General features: G+C 45.7%; 2 protein-coding genes across 5 annotated transcripts in view; both read right to left on the reverse strand.

The window, feature by feature from the left end:
* The window catches only part of LOC307047341 (uncharacterized protein), a 36,100-nt gene extending 21,817 nt beyond the window's left edge, over nucleotides 1–14,283 (reverse strand). Inside the window, exons 1-3 of one of the 2 annotated variants that reach the window (XM_079694257.1) lie at nucleotides 13,864–14,283; nucleotides 8,325–8,471; nucleotides 271–404 (exon numbers count right to left, since the gene is read on the reverse strand). In XM_079694257.1, coding sequence (XP_079550383.1) covers nucleotides 271–404; nucleotides 8,325–8,462 — 272 coding nt within the window. In that variant the 5' untranslated portion in view covers nucleotides 8,463–8,471; nucleotides 13,864–14,283. Of the gene's footprint in view, nucleotides 1–270; nucleotides 405–8,324; nucleotides 8,475–13,863 lie in introns of both variants that reach the window. The other variant, XM_079694256.1, reaches the window with a different exon arrangement.
* Nucleotides 14,284–16,356: 2,073 nt separating this feature from the next.
* Nucleotides 16,357–22,093, reverse strand: part of arhgef2b (rho/rac guanine nucleotide exchange factor (GEF) 2b) — a 38,697-nt gene continuing 32,960 nt past the window's right edge. For 2 of the 3 annotated variants that reach the window (XM_079694249.1, XM_079694251.1), the window contains 4 exons: nucleotides 19,909–19,959; nucleotides 19,571–19,828; nucleotides 19,272–19,413; nucleotides 16,357–19,150 (listed from right to left, as the gene is read on the reverse strand). In XM_079694249.1, coding sequence (XP_079550375.1) covers nucleotides 19,101–19,150; nucleotides 19,272–19,413; nucleotides 19,571–19,828; nucleotides 19,909–19,959 — 501 coding nt within the window. In that variant the 3' untranslated portion in view covers nucleotides 16,357–19,100. The remainder of the gene's footprint in view (nucleotides 19,151–19,271; nucleotides 19,414–19,570; nucleotides 19,829–19,908; nucleotides 19,960–22,093) is intronic. The other variant, XM_079694250.1, reaches the window with a different exon arrangement.

A 22,093-nucleotide genomic window follows, 5' to 3' on the forward strand; every position in this document is an offset into this window, starting at 1 on the left:
GGACAAGTGAGAGACAGACAGGTACATAGACAGACAGGTACAGAGAGACAGGTGAGGGACAGGTGAGAGACGGACAGGTGAGAGACGGACAGGTACAGAGAGATGGACAGGTGAGAGACAGACAGGTACAGAGAGACGGACAGGTGAGAGACGGACAGGTGAGAGACGGACAGGTGAGAGACAGACAGGTACAGAGAGACGGACAGGTGAGAGACGGACAGGTGAGAGACAGACAGGTACAGAGAGACAGGTGATAGACAGGTGTCTCACCTCTCGCTCTCGTCAGCAGTCTTCTCCGTCTCCTCCAGTTTCCTCAGTGTGATCTCCAGTCTTTCCTGAACTCTCTCCAGGTCCTCCTCTCCCAGAACCAGCTTCCTGCTGAGGGAGGACACCTCCTCCTGGAGCTACACACACACACACACACACACACACACACACACACACACACACACACACACACACACACACACACACACACACACACACACACACACACACACACACACACACACACACACACACACACACACACACACACACACACACACACACACACACACACACACACACACACACACACACACACACACACACACACACACACACACACACACACACACACACACACACACACCTTTAGTGTGTGTGACGGCCCCTACACACGGCAGCGTGCGTTGTCGCTTGCCGGCGGGGGGGGGGGGCTGAAACTCGACCAACAACAACTCACATGAACCTCCCGCCCCTGACACACAAGCTTCTCTCCCTCTCTCTCTCTCCTCTCTTCTTCTGTGTCTCTCTCTCCTCTCTTCTTCTGTGTCTCTCTCTCTGTCTCTCTCTTCTTCTGTGTTTCTCTCTCTGTATCTCTCTCTCCTCTCTTCTGTGTCTCTCTCTGTATCTCTCTCTCCTCTCTTCTTCTGTGTTTCTCTCTCTGTATCTCTCTCTCCTCTCTTCTGTGTTTCTCTCTCTGTATCTCTCTCTCCTCTCTTCTTCTGTGTGTCTCTCTCTGTATCTCTCTCTCCTCTCTTCTGTGTTTCTCTCTCTGTATCTCTCTCTCCTCTCTTATTCTGTGTTTCTCTCTCTGTATCTCTCTCTCTCCTCTCTTCTTCTGTGTTTCTCTCTCTGTCTCTCTCTCTCTCTCCTCTCTTCTTCTGTGTTTCTCTCTCTGTATCTCTCTCTCCTCTCTTCTTCTGTGTTTCTCTCTCTGTCTCTCTCTCTCTCTCCTCTCTTCTTCAGTGTTTCTCTCTCTGTATCTCTCTCTCTTCTCTTCTGTGTTTCTCTCTCTGTATCTCTCTCTCCTCTCTTCTTCTGTGTTTCTCTCTCTGTATCTCTCTCTCCTCTCTTCTGTGTTTCTCTCTCTGTATCTCTCTCTCCTCTCTTCTTCTGTGTTTCTCTCTCTGTATCTCTCTCTCCTCTCTTCTGTGTTTCTCTCTCTGTATCTCTCTCTCCTCTCTTCTTCTGTGTTTCTCTCTCTGTATCTCTCTCTCCTCTCTTCTTCTGTGTTTCTCTCTCTGTATCTCTCTCTCCTCTCTTCTTCTGTGTTTCTCTCTCTGTATCTCTCTCTCCTCTCTTCTTCTGTGTTTCTCTCTCTGTATCTCTCTCTCCTCTCTTCTTCAGTGTTTCTCTCTCTGTATCTCTCTCTCTTCTCTTCTGTGTTTCTCTCTCTGTATCTCTCTCTCTCTCCTCTCTTCTTCTGTGTTTCTCTCTCTGTATCTCTCTCTCTCCTCTCTTCTTCTGTGTTTCTCTCTCTGTATCTCTCTCTCCTCTCTTCTGTGTTTCTCTCTCTGTATCTCTCTCTCCTCTCTTCTTCTGTGTTTCTCTCTCTGTATCTCTCTCTCCTCTCTTCTTCTGTATCTCTCTCTCCTCTCTTCTTCTGTGTTTCTCTCTCTGTATCTCTCTCTCCTCTCTTCTGTGTCTCTCTCTCTGTATCTCTCTCTCCTCTCTTCTTCTGTGTTTCTCTCTCTGTATCTCTCTCTCCTCTCTTCTTCTGTATCTCTCTCTCCTCTCTTCTGTGTTTCTCTCTCTGTATCTCTCTCTCTCCTCTCTTCTTCTGTGTTTCTCTCTGTATCTCTCTCTCCTCTCTTCTTCTGTGTCTCTCTCTCTGTATCTCTCTCTCTCCTCTCTTCTTCTGTGTTTCTCTCTCTGTATCTCTCTCTCCTCTCTTCTTCTGTGTTTCTCTCTCTGTATCTCTCTCTCCTCTCTTCTTCTGTGTTTCTCTCTCTGTATCTCTCTCTCCTCTCTTCTGTGTTTCTCTCTCTCTCCTCTCTTCTTCTGTGTCTCTCTCTCTGTATCTCTCTCTCTCCTCTCTTCTTCTGTGTCTCTCTCTCTGTATCTCTCTCTCCTCTCTTCTGTGTTTCTCTCTCTGTATCTCTCTCTCCTCTCTTCTGTGTTTCTCTCTCTGTATCTCTCTCTCTCCTCTCTTCTTCTGTGTCTCTCTCTCTGTATCTCTCTCTCCTCTCTTCTGTCTCTCTCTCTGTATCTCTCTCTCCTCTCTTCTTCTGTGTCTCTCTCTCTGTATCTCTCTCTCTCCTCTCTTCTGTGTTTCTCTCTCTGTCTCTCTCTCTCCTCTCTTCTTCTGTGTTTCTCTCTCTGTATCTCTCTCTCCTCTCTTCTGTGTTTCTCTCTCTGTATCTCTCTCTCTCCTCTCTTCTGTGTTTCTCTCTCTGTATCTCTCTCTCCTCTCTTCTTCTGTGTTTCTCTCTCTGTATCTCTCTCTCCTCTCTTCTTCTGTGTCTCTCTCTCTGTGTCTCTCTCTCTGTATCTCTCTCTCATCTCTTCTTCTGTGTCTCTCTCTCTGTATCTCTCTCTCTCCTCTCTTCTGTGTTTCTCTCTCTGTATCTCTCTCTCTCCTCTCTTCTTCTGTGTTTCTCTCTCTGTATCTCTCTCTCCTCTCTTCTTCTGTGTTTCTCTCTCTGTATCTCTCTCTCCTCTCTTCTTCTGTGTTTCTCTCTCTGTATCTCTCTCTCCTCTCTTCTTCTGTGTTTCTCTCTCTGTATCTCTCTCTCCTCTCTTCTGTGTCTCTCTCTGTATCTCTCTCTCCTCTCTTCTTCTGTGTTTCTCTCTCTGTATCTCTCTCTCCTCTCTTCTTCTGTGTTTCTCTCTCTGTATCTCTCTCTCCTCTCTTCTGTGTCTCTCTCTGTATCTCTCTCTCCTCTCTTCTTCTGTGTCTCTCTCTCTCTGTCTCTCTCTCTGTATCTCTCTCCTCTCTTCTCCTGTGTCTCTCTCTCTCTGTATCTCTCTCTCCTCTCTTCTTCCTATAATGCTGGTGGGTTTGTCTCGTTACTGTATACTTGAGAAAGGCTCACGGCACGTAAACACAAGGACTCAGGGTGGATCTGAGACCAGAGGGGGTGCAGTGCTGTTTGGGGGGTGGATCTGAGACCAGAGGGGGTGCAGTGCTGTTTGGGGAGTGGATCTGAGACCAGAGGGGGTGCAGTGCTGTTTGGGGGGTGGAACTGAGACCAGAGGGGGTGCAGTGCTGTTTGGGGGGTGGATCTGAGACCAGAGGGGGTGCAGTGCTGTTTGGGGGGTGGAACTGAGACCAGAGGGGGTGCAGTGCTGTTTGGAGAGTGGATCTGAGACCAGAGGGGGTGCAGTGCTGTTTGGGGAGTGGATCTGAGACCAGAGGGGGTGCAGTGCTGTTTGGGGAGTGGATCTGAGACCAGAGGGGGTGCAGTGCTGTTTGGGGAGTGGATCTGAGACCAGAGGGGGTGCAGTGCTGTTTGGAGAGTGGATCTAACACAAGGTGTGTTTTTAATGTTGAAGTTAAAGCATCAATCTGGTGCACTTTGAGAGCAACATGAAGAGATCTAAGAAACAGAGCTTTAAGCAGACTTTATTTTTCTTTATGGATATTTTACAAATCACTCCCCTTTCAAACTATTCTTGTTTTACTGTCATATAGTATTTCATTTTAGTGAGTTACTCAGATGAGTACCAGGAGAAGTGAAGGCATCTGACGTATTTGAACCGAAAAGTCTAAACGCATAGCAGAACACGGCATCTTTTTTATAGGAATATTCCAGCCAATCTCTGTTTTGAAACCATGAGCTGCTAAACGAGCACCTCACCCCACTGTACAGGCCAGTTGGGAACTTGTTTAAATATACCTGCAGGCTCTGTTTTGCCGAGGTCCTCTGGCACTTACGGGCCACCGAGGGGTGGCGCTGTTTGGGGCGATGAAGACGGCTGCTCCGGGGGCGCACCCCATGACGCATCTACTGAGTACAGGACTCTCAAGTTGAGTGAGAGTGAGATTTTGGCAGCGGTGTTCGGTACTCCAACTTCTGGCTCCTCTCAAAGTTCCCATGAAGCCCTCTGTATCGCGAATGTCAACGGGGGGGGGGGTGCTAGTGGGCGGTACCCTGGAAAGAAATCTCTGCGTGAGAAATACAAGGTGTGGCGTGTGAGCGTGTGAATGGAGTGAAATGCGTGTGTCTCACGCCAAATGCGTGAGACTTGAGAGCTCTGTGAGTACTTCTTACTGAGTACCGGTACTCAGTAAGAAGTAATGGTACCAGATGGGTCAAAATCAGAAGTCCGGCACAATTCCAGCACTGATACAGGGAGAGAAGCAGAGAGGAGTGTGGAGAGGAGAGTTAGCGGCAGACAGGGAGAGACACATAATTCCACATGGCGCTCTCCAAGAAGAGGAAAGTGAGAACTGAGCTTTTAACCCTGAGTGGACTCATTCATGTTCATCCTGCCCACTGGGAGCTCAGAGCCAGTGTGTCTCATTTGTTCAGAGACCGTGGCGCTCATTAGAAGAGACAACACGCCACTATGAGACAAAACACAAAGTGTTTGACCAAACATTCCCTCTCAAGTCAGAACTGAAGTCACAAAAACTAAATATCGTTCCAGGGCAGGCTAACCGAGGCTAACCGAGGCTAACCAATGAGCTAACCGAGGCTAACCAATGAGCTAACCCAGGCTAACCAATGAGCTAACTGAGGCTAACCAATGAGCTAACCGAGGCTAACCAATGAGCACCTGCATGTGTGTATGAGAATGGCCTTGACACCATTTCAGCCCAGATCTAAACTCCTGGCAGGACGAGCTCCAGCTCAATTCTCTCACTGAACAGAACAAAGTGAGAGAGGGACTGCAATATAAGAGGGAAAGAAAGAGAAACTTTAAAACTGTTCAATTGTTATGATGTGTAAAGACTGATATCGTTCTATAATCATCTGAAACTGTTAAGTTAGACCTGGGCCCTGACAGTTGATCTGGAGACCTTCTGTCAGACCTGGGCCCTGACAGTTGATCTGGAGACCTTCTGTCAGACCTGGGCCCTGACAGTTCATCTGGAACCCTTCTGTCAGACCTGGACCCAGACAGTTCATCTGGAACCCTTCTGTCAGACCCTGGCCCAGACAGTTCATCTGGAACCCTTCTGTCAGACCCTGGCCCAGACAGTTCATCTGGAGACCTTCTGTCAGACCTGGGCCCTGACAGTTCACCTGGGCCCTGACAGTTCATCTGGAACCCTTCTGTCAGACCTGGGCCCTGACAGTTCACCTAGAACCCTTCTGTCAGACCTGGACCCTGACAGTTCACCTAGAACCCTTCTGTCAGACCTGGGCCCTGACAGTTCATCTGGAACCCTTCTGTCAAACCTGGGCCCTGACAGTTCATCTGGAACCCTTCTGTCAAACCTGGGCCCTGACAGTTCATCTGGAACCCTTCTGTCAGACCTGGGCCCTGACAGTTCATCTGGAACCCTTCTGTCAGACCTGGGCCCTGACAGTTCATCTGGAGACCTTCTGTCAGACCTGGACCCTGACAGTTCATCTGGAGACCTTCTGTCAGACCTGGACCCTGACAGTTCATCTGGAGTCCTTCTGTCAGACCTTGGCCCTGACAGTTCATCTGGAACCCTTCTGTCAGACCTGGGCCCTGACAGTTCATCTGGAACCCTTCTGTCAGACCTGGGCCCTGACAGTTCACTTAGAACCCTTCTGTCAGACCTGGGCACTGACAGTTCATCTGGAACCCTTCCGTCAGACCTGGGCCCTGACAGTTCATCTGGAACCCTTCTGTCAGACCTGGGCCCTGACAGTTCATCTGGAACCCTTCTGTCAGACCTGGACCCTGACAGTTCATCTGGAACCCTTCTGTCAGACCTGGACCCTGAAAGTTCAACTGGAACCCTTCCGTCAGACCTGGGCCCTGACAGTTCATCTGGAACCCTTCTGTCAGACCTGGGCCCTGACAGTTCATCTAGAACCCTTCTGTCAGACCTGGGCCCTGACAGTTCATCTGGAACCCTTCTGTCAGACCTGGGCCCTGACAGTTCATCTGGAACCCTTCTGTCAGACCTGGGCCCTGACAGTTCACCTAGAACCCTTCTGTCAGACCTGGGACCTGACAGTTCACCTAGAACCCTTCTGTCAGACCTGGGCCCTGACAGTTCACCTAGAACCCTTCTGTCAGACCTGGGCCCTGACAGTTCACCTAGAACCCTTCTGTCAGACCTGGGCCCTGACAGTTCACCTAGAACCCTTCTGTCAGACCTGGGCCCTGACAGTTCACCTAGAACCCTTCTGTCAGACCTGGGCCCTGACAGTTCATCTGGAGACCTTCTGTCAGACCTGGGCCCTGACAGTTCTTCTGGAACCCTTCTGTCAGACCTGGGCCCTGACAGTTCATCTGGAACCCTTCTGTCAGACCTGGGCCCTGACAGTTCATCTGGAACCCTTCTGTCAGACCTGGGCCCTGACAGTTCATCTGGAACCCTTCTGTCAGACCTGGGCCCTGACAGTTCACCTAGAACCCTTCTGTCAGACCTGGGCCCTGACAGTTCATCTGGAGACCTTCTGTCAGACCTGGGACCTGACAGTTCACCTAGAACCCTTCTGTCAGACCTGGGCCCTGACAGTTCATCTGGAACCCTTCTGTCAGACCTGGACCCTGACAGTTCACCTAGAACCCTTCTGTCAGACCTGGGGCCTCATTTATAAAGGGATATACGCTCAAAAAAAATGGCGCACACCAGTTTCTACGCAATGTTTGCGATTTATAAAATACTAATTTGACGGGAAAACGTGCGGTCCTCCACGCAAACTCTAACCCATGCCATGCGTACGCACTAAGCACAACAACGGGAGAGACGAGAAACTGTGACCCCGTTGGCAGAAGGAAGGATGGAGAGAAATATGTGGAAATAATACCATCAATAAAATGTTACCTCTCATTTATCAGATATGAAGAATTCATTTTCAAACATTGATTAAAGCCAATCTTAAAATGATTTAACAAACGCCTGTTTGAGACTCCTCAGAGCACACAAACACATACCTGGAGAAATAAATAAATACGGATATGTTTTTTAAAACCACCTGGAATATGTTGTGTTAATGTGGCGGGTTGAGATGCCCAGGCTGCACAGCTGATCGACAGCTGGGACACAAACCACCAAATACAAAAACATAATTCAGATCCAGTCGTCGTGACTCCACTCCGGAGGGATTCCCCGATCATTTCTTACAGTTTCTCATCAAGGGGGGGGGGGGGGGGGGGGGTCTCCTGTCCCCGGTACAAACACACGGCTATGTGTATTCTTTTTGTCATTAGACTTTTTCGGACCACTTATTTATTTATTTTGGTGACGATCCGACCTCCATGCTGCTACTCTGGTTCAAACTGCATCCACCAAACAATATGATTTATCTCCACCTCCCCAAAATAACCAGAATCTGACACGGTGTGAGATGTTTGAGCTGTTCTGTCGTCATTTCCTGCTATCTTCTTCATGCAGTCAGTCAGTCTGAATGAATGAATGAATGAAAGAATGAATGAATGAATGAAAGAAAGGGCGTTTCTTTGACTATTTATAGGCAGATACGGGCGTTACGTGGAGCCCGCAAAAGCTGCACCGTATTTCGAGTTGATTGTGATTTATAAAGAGAAACCGGCGTAGGAAGTGCTGTACGCACTTTCCTCACCAGTACGCAATGTTTGGTGAATCGGAAAGTGGCGGAAAATTTCTGTACCTATTTTTCGGATTTCTACTACGTAAGCAACCTTCCCACGTCAATCCTACGCACGACATTATACATGAGGCCCCTGGCAGTTGTTTGTTGTTAGTGGAATCATTTATTGAGAATCTGACCTTTCGATCTGTTTCGATTATAAAGTGAAGCGATATAAAATGACTCATGAACTGAGTTTCAAACATCAGCCGCTCAGAGTCGGTGATGAGCTGCTGACGGAAACTCTGCTGCACCATTATTATTATTATTATTGAAACATGACCGCTAATTTTCACATTTGTCCGGCAAGAAAAAAATCCTAGGGGAAACCCTGGTGTTTGTGTGTGTGTGTACCTCCTCCCTGCTCCTCCTCTCTCTCTCCCCCTCTTTCTGTAGTTTAGCTGCTCGATCGTCCGCCTCCTCTGCCTGCTCCTGCAGGACTTTGATCTTCTTCTTCACGGCCTCGATGCTGTTCAGTCCTCCACTCGTCATCTTCTTCTTCTACTGCGGGAGCAGCGCACACCACCATCACAATACACACATATATATATACACACACACACCCCCTCTCTCTCTCTCACACACACACACACACACCCCCTCTCTCTCTCTCTCTCTCACACACACCCTCTCTCACACACACACACACACACACACACACACACCTTTTTTTAAGATACCACTGAACGATACCGATACTCAACTGATACATATCATGATACTTTGAAAATGTATCATCTAGGGCTGCCCCCCGATTAGTCGACCAAAGGTTAGTCGGCCAAAGAGTCTTTGGTCGGTCAAGATTTAATTGGTCGTTGGTCACCGAAAAAAAAAACATTTAAAAAAAAAAACATTTAAAAACACGGAAACAGGAGGTGACAGTGAGTCACTTGTTTTCACGTCAGATAAGCTGATAGTTTTAACCATGTCAGGCGTAAAATCAAGAGCTTGGGAGCATTTCGAAAAAGTAACAGACAACCCGAAGAAGGTGATATGCAAACTTTGCAAGCAAATATTCTCCTATCATTCATCAACTACAAACATGACGTATCACCTGAAACATGTAAGTACAGTTCAAGCCATTCAAAGATGGACGCTCTGCGGCTCTAGCCTTAATAAAAAGCCTGTTAGATCAAATGTATTGTCACATTATGGGCTATTAGGCTTAGTGTAAACTTAAATTAATGTGCATTTCTTTCAATAGGCTCATCCACTATACGTTGATAGGGCCACCGCATCTACCTCAACTTCATCTTCGCAGCCGCCATTGAAACTCTCACAGACAACACTCGTTTTGAAGCCCCCTCTTTCCGAGAAAAGGAAGAGAGACATCACCGACAAAATTGCAGATTTTGTGGCACTGGACATGAGACCTGTAAACATTGTCGAGGGGGAAGGGTTCAAACAGATGATGAAGTTCATCGAACCGGGTTACACTGTACCCAAACGTGACACCGTAATGCACGCCATTAAAAACCAATATAACACGACCAAACAGGTACTTTTGGAGAAACTTAAAGCCTGCACAGCAGTCAGCTTCACTACTGACACATGGACCTCCAACCAAATGGATGGTTACATGACTGACGGCACACTTTATCTCCCAAAAATGGCAATTACATTCATTCGTGTTGGAGACTAAAGTGCTGGAGGTGAGCCACACAGCTGCCAACATAGCAGAGCGACTCAGCGAAGTGATGGAGGAGTTTGGGAGTCCGCCAGAAAAGAGGGTCGCTGTGGTACACGACAATGCCGCTAATATGGTGTTGTGCGCTAAACAGCTATCTCAAAACCCGTGCTGGGGTAATGTCCAGGGAAGTCGTTGTGCGGGGCACACCTTGCAGTTGTGCATAAACGCGGCTGTTAAATTAGATCCCATCTGCAGAGTGATTGCTGCTGCCAGACGCCTTGTGGGACACTTCAAAAAGTGGCAAGGCAACAGCAGCTCTCACTTTGAAACAGAAGCAACAGAATGTGGCTGAACACAAACTGATACAAGATGTGTCCACATGATGGAACTCCACTTATTCAATGCTGGAGCGTCTTCTGGAACAGAGATGTCCGGTTACAGCTGTGCTTTCAGAACCCGGGACCACCCACCGGTCTGACCGAGATCTGGATCTCACAACTGCCCAATGGAGGACAGCGGAGGACATTGTCTCCGTGCTGAGGCCCATGATCACCCTCACCGAGCTGCTCTCACAAGATATAAACGCATCTCTGTCTGCTACGCTGCCGATGCTCGTCAACATGAAGAGGCGCCACTTGTTGAGTCGTGATGATGACAGCACGACCGTGAAGGCAGTTAAGAAAAGAATCACAGAGGAAATGGACAAAAGGTGGGAGCTGACAGGGAGTCTGGAGGGCAGCATATATATTCAAGCTGCAGTGCTTGAGCCACGGTTCAAGAGCTTGTCATTCCTCGGTGCAGAGAAACGGGACGATGCATACACAACGGTGTGGGATCTGGCTGAGAGTTGATCTCCAGCAGAAGAAGCTACTGCTCAGAGAGAGGACAGCAGCGGCGCAGAGGAAAGTGAGCCCACACCAAAGAGGCAAAGGGAAAAGCAGCAGGACATATCAATGCTGATGGCCTTTGATGAAGATCAACAGACGGAAGAAGAGAAAAATGAAATGAAGACATACTTGGAGGACCGAACCAAGGTGGACAAGGGACCACTGATTTGGTGGGAAATGAATGAGGAACGCTATCCCAAGCTTTCCAGAGCAGCTAAGCGCATCCACTCCATCCCTTCCACATCCACGCCATCCCTTCCACATCCACGCCATCGGAGCGCATATTATCCAAAGCCGGCTTCACTGTGAGCGAGACACGGAGCTCACTTCTCCCGGACAACACGGACAAACTCGTGTTCTTGTCTCATAATATCAGAAGACTAAGATCGGAGGGAAACCCTGAAAGTCCGGGAGTGGCCTAGCCTAATATAACACCATCGTTTTGTAGTTTATAGTTTTCGTTCTTCGTTCGTTTAACTGAAGTGTTTAAGTTCAGTTTTGCGGTATATTTATAATTTGTTTGCATTCCGACCTCAGGAAAAAACTGAAAGTTTTATTTTCATGTTGAGAATACTTCTCCGTAGGCCTGTTTACTTTTGCACTGATATTTAAATATTGAAGTTGGCTTGAGCCTATATTTATTTATTCGTTTGTTTATATAATTTATATTACATGTTTAAAAGAAACGAAAAATATAGTTTAAATTTAGTTTTTTAACAGAAGACTGTTTTTGTTTGTTTTATAAAGTTATTGTGTTGGTTTTAAAAGTTCATAAGTTGTGTGATGTTGTTATATGATGTGTTGTGTTGAAATAAATTAACAAAATGTTAAGACAGTCTCCTTGTTGATTTTTCCAACACATTCAGAATCATAATTTAATTACTTGCCGGTTGCGCGAAAAAGGCGGTTTGTCTCTGCGTGCGCTTTCCTTCGCGCCACTGGTCGATCAGTGGTCGACCAGGAAAATCTTTGGTCGGGGGCAGCCCTCGTATCATCCCACAATTACTCCCATGAAGCGCTTTGCGATATAGTTAACATATCAAATGAATATTAAATTCAATTGTGGGACTTCTTGGACCTTTTAGTACTGAACAAACAATGAAAAATACATAACAAATATGAGGCATCTTGTCAATGCAAACAGACCGTTATAATTAATGTTAAACCTGAGATTCGACTAGAGGACAAGTAAATAATAGAATAAAGGTCATGAGACCTCGGCATTGGTCAGTGTATGTTTTGGTCATTGGATTTTCTTTTCACAAAAGGATATTCAAAAACAAAAAACGACTGGATATTTTCGTTTTCAAATTGAATAACCAAAAATACAAGGCGTTTTTCTTTATCATGATCAAAAATGGATTTACTAAACTTAAAAAAACGGGATGATTTTCATTTTCTACTTCTCAAAACAAAAAATAAAATCGCTAGAAAACAGAAACCCCCTTTTCTCATATTCTGCTACCGGAAGTTGTCTTTCAAAATAAGAGCGCAGATGAGGACGGTCAATCCGTGTATCTACGGTCCATTTGTTTTCACAACGAAAACAGCCAAGATACACTTTGAGCCCAGAAAATGGATGTTATTAAGGGCTGTGGATATAATGAACAACAAGATGTCAACTATACAGCGAGTCTGCACTGCGTCACTCAGCCGTCTCTCCAGTTTGTTATTATCTTTTCTGCCAATAGTTCTTTGTGAGATCGATCCTGTTGGACTCAGTAGGCTAGTAGTGAAACTACTCCCACAACAAGTGCTATGAAGTAACCGTGTACTTTTCCAGTACTCCTCTGTCAATGTCCCCTCCTGAGAACAAGCATGCATGTTTCTCTGCTATTTTGAATCAGCGTTAAAAACACCTTTCTTCATGAGACTGATATTGTTGGACAGAGTATGTTAAGAGGATGGTAGACATGATATCAGCGATACCTCCAGTCAGTACTCCGGCAGCAGCATTTTTACCTCTTGGAAAGTCTTGCCCGCTATTTAAATTGACTTTGATTGAAGTTAAACAATATTGATATTATAGATATATAGATATAGCATATTTGATGCAGTCTTTCTGAACACTTTTAAAATAAGATACTGCAAATTAAGAATATGTGTAATGTTCTGCACAGATAGTGCCTTAACCCTCTATGGCAGTGCTTCTCAAAGTGTGGTCCGCGGTCCACTGGTGGTCCGTGAGCGCCCCCTAGTGGTCCATGAGTATATTGGTAACATTTCACATTTGAAATAAATAAATACATTTCAGTTTTCCGCACTCTCGCGGGAATATCTCCGCAATGGAGCGAGCTTAAGTTTCAATTGCATGATATAGCCCAGCGCAACACCTTCATCACACATGTTGTGACACACACACACACACACACACACACACACACACACACACACACACACACACACACACACACACACACACACACACACACACACACACACACACACACACACACACACACACACACACACACACACACACACACACACACACACACACACACACACACACACACACACACACACACACACACACACACACACACACACACAGCTCCACAGCTTGGAATAAAACAGCACTGTGCATTTTACATTCACATCATCTGTTCTATATTTAATATTCCATCTGTCATATATTCTTGTCTACATATATACCTTTATTTATTTTTAATTTTGTATTGTACAGTGCTTTGTGTGCTGCAACGCAAACATTTCCCACATTGGGATCAATAAAGTAGTTCTTATCTTATCTCTATATATGTTTGTGGTGTCATTAATCAAATTGAATTACGTGATCAGTTAAATTATTAAGAGCTGAAATAGTATTGTTGTTTTTGTTGTTGTTTTTGAAATAAGGCCAGCGACAGAAATAAACTCTCAAGTTTAACGTCTCAAAAACGTTTAAATGGGAATAAAAATGTAAAAATATTATAATGATTATTATGTTTAAGAAACCACTGCTATCCTTTAAAAAAAAATGGAATTACATAACCTAGATTTAGTCAATAAAACGTAATATATGTATGTACTACATGTGCTTTACTTTACATGTAGGCTACTTTAGTACATGTACTACACAAGTACATGTACTACACAAGTACATGTAAGTACATGTACTACACAAGTACTTCGTTACTTTACTGCTGTGTTTATTTTCCTCAGTGTTGTTGTCATTAGCCGGTTAGCTCCTGATGCTAACAGCGGACACCGCCCCGGTTCAGCCTGTTAGCATCAGCAGACGGAGTAGTCTGTCAGTGTGTTACAGTGTGTTACAGTGTGTAGCAGTGTGTAGCAGTGTGTAGCAGTGTGTTACAGTGTGTAGCAGTGTGTTACAGTGTGTAGCAGTGTGTCACACAGTAACACTTTCTGAGTGTACCTGATAGACTCTCCTGTCTGAGTCTGAAGGAGAAACAGCTGATCCTCCTGACAGCAGCTAGCCGTTAGCAGCAGTTAGCCGTTAGCAGCAGCTCTACAAACAGGGCGAGGGTTAGACAGCTCTGGGTATGTGGTACTCCTGGTCCTGGTTCTGGTTCTGGTTCTGGTCCTGGTTCTGGTCCCTCTCCTCAAACAGCTCCAGAACACTTCTCCTTCTCCTTCTCCTTCTCTTCTACTGATTTATGACTTCTTCTTCTTCTTCTTTTTCTTCTTATATTGGTAGGGGTAGGGTGCATGCTGCCCCCTACTGAGATGGAGTGTGTCACATCACGACTGATATTTCCTCCAATTCAAAATCAAATAAAAGCGATATTAAATCAAGCCCTTTGCACCCGCCGTTGTTGATCTAATTTCCTATGATCTGTTGCATTGGAGGAAAGTGCAGGCGTCCATACGCTGCTCTGCTGTGATAACGCCTTCACCTGGAATGACCTCCATTCCCTCCCTGGACCCTTCTTCTCCGTCCTATCAGAGCCTGTTCAGCGTGATGCCTAGACCTCACATCCTTCACCTCACATCCTTCTTCAGGATGCCTAGACCTCAAATCCTTCACCTCACATCCTTCTTCAGGATGCCTAGACCTCACATCCTTCACCTCACATCCTTCTTCAGGATGCCTAGACCTCACGTCCTTCTTCAGGATGCCTAGACCTCACATCCTTCACCTCACATCCTTCTTCAGGATGCCTAGACCTCACGTCCTTCTTCAGGATGCCTAGACCTCACATCCTTCACCTCACATCCTTCTTCAGGATGCCTAGACCTCACATCCTTCACCTCACATCCTTCTTCAGGATGCCTAGACCTCACATCCTTCACCTCACATCCTTCTTCAGGATGCCTAGACCTCACGTCCTTCTTCAGGATGCCTAGACCTCACATCCTTCACCTCACATCCTTCTTCAGGATGCCTAGACCTCACATCCTTCACCTCACATCCTTCTTCAGGATGCCTAGACCTCACATCCTTCTTCAGGATGCCTAGACCTCACGTCCTTCTTCAGGATGCCTAGACCTCACATCCTTCTTCAGGATGCCTAGACCTCACATCCTTCACCTCACATCCTTCTTCAGGATGCCTAGACCTCACATCCTTCTTCAGGATGCCTAGACCTCACGTCCTTCTTCAGGATGCCTAGACCTCACATCCTTCTTCAGGATGTCTAGACCTCACATCCTTCTTCAGGATGCCTAGACCTCACGTCCTTCTTCAGGATGCCTAGACCTCACATCCTTCTTCAGGATGCCTAGACCTCACATCCTTCTTCAGGATGCCTAGACCTCACGTCCTTCTTCAGGATGCCTAGACCTCACATCCTTCTTCAGGATGCCTAGACCTCACGTCCTTCTTCAGGATGCCTGGATCTCACATCCTTCTTCAGGACTAGTTACATTACATCAGCAGGAGTAACTCAGCGCAGCGAGGGATCACCTTTCTCTAAAGTAACTAGCAGAGTAATAGTTACTTTCAGCAGGAGTAACTCAGTGCAGAGAGGGATCACCTTTCTCTAAAGTAACTAGCAGAGTAACTAGTTACTTTCAGCAGGAGTAACTCAGCGCAGAGAGGGATCACCTTTCTCTAAAGTAACTAGCAGAGTAACTAGTTACTTTCAGCAGGAGTAACTCAGCGCAGAGAGGGATCACCTTTCTCTAAAGTAACTAGCAGAGTAACTAGTTACTTTCAGCAGGAGTAACTCAGCGCAGTGAGGGAGCACCTTTCTCTAAAGTAACTAGCAGAGTAACTAGTTACTTTCAGCAGGAGTAACTCAGTGCAGAGAGGGATCACCTTTCTCTAAAGTAACTAGCAGAGTAACTAGTTACTTTCAGCAGCAGTAGCTCTTCTCCCTGGGCTCTTATCCAATCGGTGAGAGATAGCTGATCTCTCCTCGTTTCATTGGTTCTCCTGATTCTGCGGTAATGAGTGAGTCGTATTGCTCTGTAATGGTTTCTGTCCACCTCTTCCATGTGACTTGATACTCGGACAGACTTTGAGTAACTTATAAACCCTACCCATCGTGCGGTTGCTGCACGTATCACTATGCCCAGGTTAGACCCCCCACAGAGCTGCAGGAAGCAGACATGGGCCGGTTGCTCTGTGCGTTGTGATGAGGTCAGGAAACGTTTGAATAATAATAACACACTGTTTCTTTTAGAGATATAGAACTGAAACTATTAAATGACCCTCATCATCCTGTGAAATAAAGCTTTCAGACGCTGCTAAAAATACCCTTCAATAAATATAAAAAGCACATCGGCTATTTTAATGTGATTATGACTGTTTGTTTACTAGTGTTAAATCCTTTTTCTGAACTCAATTAAAGATTTTAAAATGTCATACAATCAAAATACATACATTATCCAAAGTAAGAAAAACATGTGAATTTTAAGAATATATTATTTAGGGAAAGTGTACGGGGAAATAAAGACATCATGGTTTGATCCAGCTGATTTATAACAGAGAATAAATCACAACTTTACAGTTTATACAGTACACACTCCAGCTCTGTAAACGCATTATAAAAGAGTAAAAGCACTCAAATAAAAAAGACTTTGGACACAAACATATAAACCAAGGATTCAGGTTTAACCTTCATTTTTCATTCTGTACATTTCCATGACCTAATGGACATTAAATATTTCAGCATAATAACTTCATGAGAATAAACAGCCTCCATGTCTCATCTGGTCAGACCTGATCAATAGAAGCCTGGTCGGACCTGATCAATAGAAACCTGGTCGGACCTGATCAATAGAAACCTGGTCAGACCTGATCAATAGAAACCTGGTCGGACCTGATCAATAGAAACCTGGTCAGACCTGGTCAATAAAAACAGCAGGTTTACACGCTAACACGCTAACATGCTAACCCCCCCCCCCCCCTTTTAAACTAGGGCTGGATCCACAGAGAATCATTTATTTACACTAACGGTTTTAATATTTCACGGTTTTACATTACTGATCCATGTCGGAGATGAGGAACTGAGACGACTGGTGTTGGATTCATTCATTCAGTCAGTCAGTCATTGAGTTATTAAGTCATTGAGTCATTGAGTTATTCAGTCATTGAGTTATTGAGTTATTCAGTCATTGAGTTATTCAGTCATTGAGTTATTCAGACATTGAGTTATTGAGTTATTCAGTCATTGAGTTATTCAGTCATTGAGTTATTAAGTCATTGAGTCATTGAGTTATTCAGTCATTGAGTTATTGAGTCATTGAGTTATTCAGTCATTGAGTTATTCAGTCATTGAGTTATTCAGTCATTGAGTTATTCAGACATTGAGTTATTGAGTTATTCAGTCATTCAGTCATTGAGTTATTCAGTTATTCAGTCATTGAGTCATTGAGTTATTCAGTAATTGAGTCATTGAGTTATTCAGTCATTGAGTCATTGAGTTATTGAGTTATTCAGTTATTCAGTCATTGAGTCATTGAGTTATTCAGTAATTGAGTCATTGAGTTATTCAGTCATTGAGTCATTGAGTTATTGAGTTATTCAGTTATTCAGTCATTGAGTCATTGAGTTATTCAGTCATTGAGTCATTGAGTTATTCAGTCATTGAGTCATTGAGTTATTCAGTCATTGAGTCATTGAGTTATTCAGTCATTGAGTCATTGAGTCATTGAGTTATTCAGTCATTGAGTCATTGAGTTATTGAGTCATTCAGTCATTGAGTCATTGAGTCATTGAGTTATTCAGTCATTGAGTCATTCAGTCATTGAGTTATTCAGTCATTGAGTCATTCAGTCATTCAGTCATTGAGTCATTGAGTCATTGAGTTATTCAGTCATTGAGTCATTGAGTTATTCAGTCATTGAGTTATTCAGTCATTGAGTCATTGAGTCATTGAGTTATTCAGTCATTGAGTTATTCAGTCATTGAGTCATTGAGTTATTGAGTCATTGAGTCATTCAGTCATTGAGTCATTGAGTTATTCAGTCATTGAGTCATTGAGTTATTGAGTCATTGAGTCATTCAGTTATTGAGTCATTGAGTCATTCAGTCATTGAGTCATTGAGTTATTCAGTCATTGAGTCATTGAGTTATTCAGTCATTGAGTCATTGAGTTATTGAGTCATTCAGTCATTGAGTTATTCAGTCATTGAGTCATTGAGTTATTGAGTCATTCAGTCATTGAGTCATTGAGTTATATACTCCAAGGAGAGGTGGGGCTTATGACGGGAGGCGGGGCTTATGGCGGTAGGCGTGGCTTATGGTCCTGGATGATCACGTGATTTTGGTTGAGGGTGGAGCCGTTCTCCACGGAGCAGGGTTATGGCTAGAAAGGATCCGTGTTGTGTAAAACTCTCGCGAGAGTTTGCAAGTCACGTGGCTGAATGTTTACGTTTGACAGGCAGCCTTTCAGTTACGATCGTTAACATCAGTGGGCCACAGCAAATGATGGTGAGAAGCTAAACTATCTATTAATGATGACAGGGAGTGTGATTGTTGAAATAGGGTGTTAGCGGTCTTGCTGTTCAAAGAAGAATGACAACACTGTAGATCACCAACACTACGGTTTATTTTTTATTCACAGGCAAGTCAACGTTGTCGCAGTAAAAGTCCCAAGATAGCTCCTGGTGCAATAAAATGTTCCCTTTCAGTGTTTCACTATTATGTCTGATGTTTCTCTATTAATATTGCTGCTGCATTAATGTGTATGTTGCATCATGTTACTGCTGGAGATGTGTTTCCGAGCCGCTCCGATTACAACGAGAGTTACAACGAGAACGTGACGTCATATTTACACAAGACGGATCCTTTCTAGCCATAACCACGGAGCACGGGGGACGGATGGTGCTGGATCCAGCTCCTGTTAGCTCTGCAGGTTAGCATTAGCTGCTAACACTTCTTCCTGTGAGCTCTGCAGGTTAGCATTACCTGCTAGCCCTCAGTTTATTTCTGTAAACCGTTGTAAACATTTCTACAGATAAAAAATGTTTTTGGTCCCAGAATGACGTTAAACTACTTTAATATAAATACATTTACACGCTTTGTTTACAGCACTTTATAACGTCAACACTGGAGATGCTGACTTCCAAAAGGCATTTTGGGTAATGTAGTGTGGTGTCTCACAATGTAAACCCCGCCTCCTCCAGCACATATGGGCGGGGCTCCAGCTGTGATACTTCCTGTTTCTGAGAGCAGGAACCTTTCACAATGAAAGTCTCTGGATGTTAACTGGGCTCCGCCCCGCACTCGCTCTCCTCCGGGATATCCTGCAGATCTGGAACAAAATAAAAGATAAGGATAAATAATAGTGTTATTAATATCAATATATTAATACTTATGATATAGATATTTATAATAATATCTATATCATGATAACATGTTGGTGGGGAGCTGACCTCTCGGGCTGTCGGAGCGAGGAGAGATTTTCTCTCCGTTTGTTTCCTGGACGCCGTCTAATTGGTCGACTGGCTCCTGGGTGGCCAATGGTGCGAGGGGGCGGGGCTCCAACTCCCTGCTTCCACGCCTCCTGCTCACCTGCTGCCACACACACACACACACACACACACCTGAGCTTAGCATATTTCACATCTTATGTTATTGACTTCAGTCAGACCCCCCCACCAGATATTCATTGTTGACACACCACCCCTCGTCATGATATTGGTTTTCACATTTAAATACTTTTTGGACTCACCGGTTCCCCCTTCATGACATCACTGATGTCTCCGTTGCTCCGTCTCCTAGAGCCTGCCCCCTCCCTGATTGGCTCCTCCCCCTTCAGGCGAAGACGTGTCACTTCCTCCTGCAGCAGCTCCACCTGTCGCCGCAGAAGTCCCGCCTCCCCCCCCTCCCCCGAGAGAGAGCGGGTGAGGGCGGGGCCTGTGGGAAGGGAGGGGGCAGGGCCTGTGGTGAGTGACAGCTCCAGGATCGAGTCTTGACGAATTACAGCAGCCTGAGGGGAGGAGCGGTCACTTAACAACAATATTTATAATAATAATAATAACAATAATTACAACAATTGCAGTTTCTCACCTGCAGTGCGTGGAGTTGCGTGCTCAGGCTGACCAGGCGCTGACGGACTTCCTGTGGAGGGAACAGCTGTTAGTTAGACTGAAGTACACCTTCTAACGTTTGAGCACTCGCCACAGCACTGTTCTACTCAAGGTCACATGACATTCTCCTCTCTGCTGACTCTGGTTCCCTCTCCATCTTCATCCTTCTTGACCAACCGCTGCCTTCGACACCATTAATCACTCCATCCTCACCTCCTTCAGTCCTTAACACCATCAACCACTCCATCCTCACCTCCTTAACACCATCAACCACTCCATCCTCACCTCCTTCAGTCCTTAACACCATCAACCACTCCATCCTCACCTCCTTAACACCATCAACCACTCCATCCTCACCTCCTTCAGTCCTTAACACCATCAACCACTCCATCCTCACCTCCTTCAGTCCTTAACACCATCAACCACTCCATCCTCACCTCCTTAACACCATCAACCACTCCATCCTCACCTCCTTCAGTCCTTAACACCATCAACCACTCCATCCTCACCTCCTTAACACCATCAACCACTCCATCCTCACCTCCTTCAGTCCTTAACACCATCAACCACTCCATCCTCACCTCCTTCAGTCCTTAACACCATCAACCACTCCATCCTCACCTCCTTAACACCATTAACCACTCCATCCTCACCTCCTTCAGTCCTTAACACCATCAACCACTCCATCCTCACCTCCTTCAGTCCTTAACACCATCAACCACTCCATCCTCACCTCCTTAACACCATCAACCACTCCATCCTCACCTCCTTCATTCCTGAACACCATTAACCACTCCATCCTCACCTCCTTAACACCATTAACCACTCCATCCTCACCTCCTTAACACCATTAACCACTCCATCCTCACCTCCTTCATTCCTGAACACCATTAACCACTCCATCCTCACCTCCTTAACACCATCAACCACTCCATCCTCACCTCCTTCAGTCCTGAACACCATTAACCACTCCCTCCTCACCTCCTTAACACCATCAACCACTCCATCCTCACCTCCTTCCGTCCTGAACACCATCAACCACTCCATCCTCACCTCCTTAACACCATCAACCACTCCATCCTCACCTCCTTAACACCATCAACCACTCCATCCTCACCACCTCCTTCAGTCCTGCTGCTATAGACTGAAGACTCTCCTCTTATAGTGAGGGTTCAGGCTGACCTGGGACCAGCTGCTAGTTCTGCTGCTATAGACTGAAGACTCTCCTCTTATAGTGGGGGCTGGTTCAGACTGACCTGGGACCAGCTGCTAGTTCTGCTGCTATAGACTGAAGACTCTCCTCTTATAATGAGCGTTCAGACTGACCTGGGACCAGCTACTAGTTCTGCTGCTATAGACTGAAGACTCTTCTCTTATAGTGGGGGCTGGTTCAGACTGACCTGGGACCAGCTGCTAGTTCTGCTGCTATAGACTGAAGACTCTCCTCTTATAGTGGGGGCTGGTTCAGACTGACCTGGGACCAGCTGCTAGTTCTGCTGCTATAGACTGAAGACTCTCCTCTTATAATGAGCGTTCAGACTGACCTGGGACCAGCTACTAGTTCAGCTGCTATAGACTGAAGACTCTCCTCTTATAGTGAGGGTTCAGACTGACCTGGGACCAGCTGCTAGTTCAGCTGCTATAGACTGAAGACTCTCCTCTTAGAGTGATGGTTCAGACTGACCTGGGACCAGCTACTAGTTCTGCTGCTATAGACTGAAGACTCTCCTCTTATAGTGAGGGTTCAGACTGACCTGGGACCAGCTGCTAGTTCAGCTGCTATAGACTGAAGACTCTCCTCTTACAGTGAGGGTTCAGACTGACCTGGGACCAGCTGCTAGTTCAGCTGCTATAGACAGAAGACTCTCCTCTTATCAGTGAGGGCTGGTTCAGGCTGACCTGGGACCAGCTGCTAGTTCTGCTGCTATAGACTGAAGACTCTCCTCTTATAGTGAGGGTTCAGACTGACCTGGGACCAGCTGCTAGTTCAGCTGCTATAGACTGAAGACTCTCCTCTTACAGTGAGGGTTCAGACTGACCTGGGACCAGCTGCTAGTTCTGCTGCTATAGACAGAAGACTCTCCTCTTATCAGTGAGGGCTGGTTCAGGCTGACCTGGGACCAGCTGCTAGTTCTGCTGCTATAGACTGAAGATTATCCTCTTAT

This window comes from Notothenia rossii, assembly GCF_949606895.1.
Source record: "Notothenia rossii genome assembly, chromosome: 7".
NCBI lineage: Eukaryota > Metazoa > Chordata > Actinopteri > Perciformes > Nototheniidae > Notothenia > Notothenia rossii.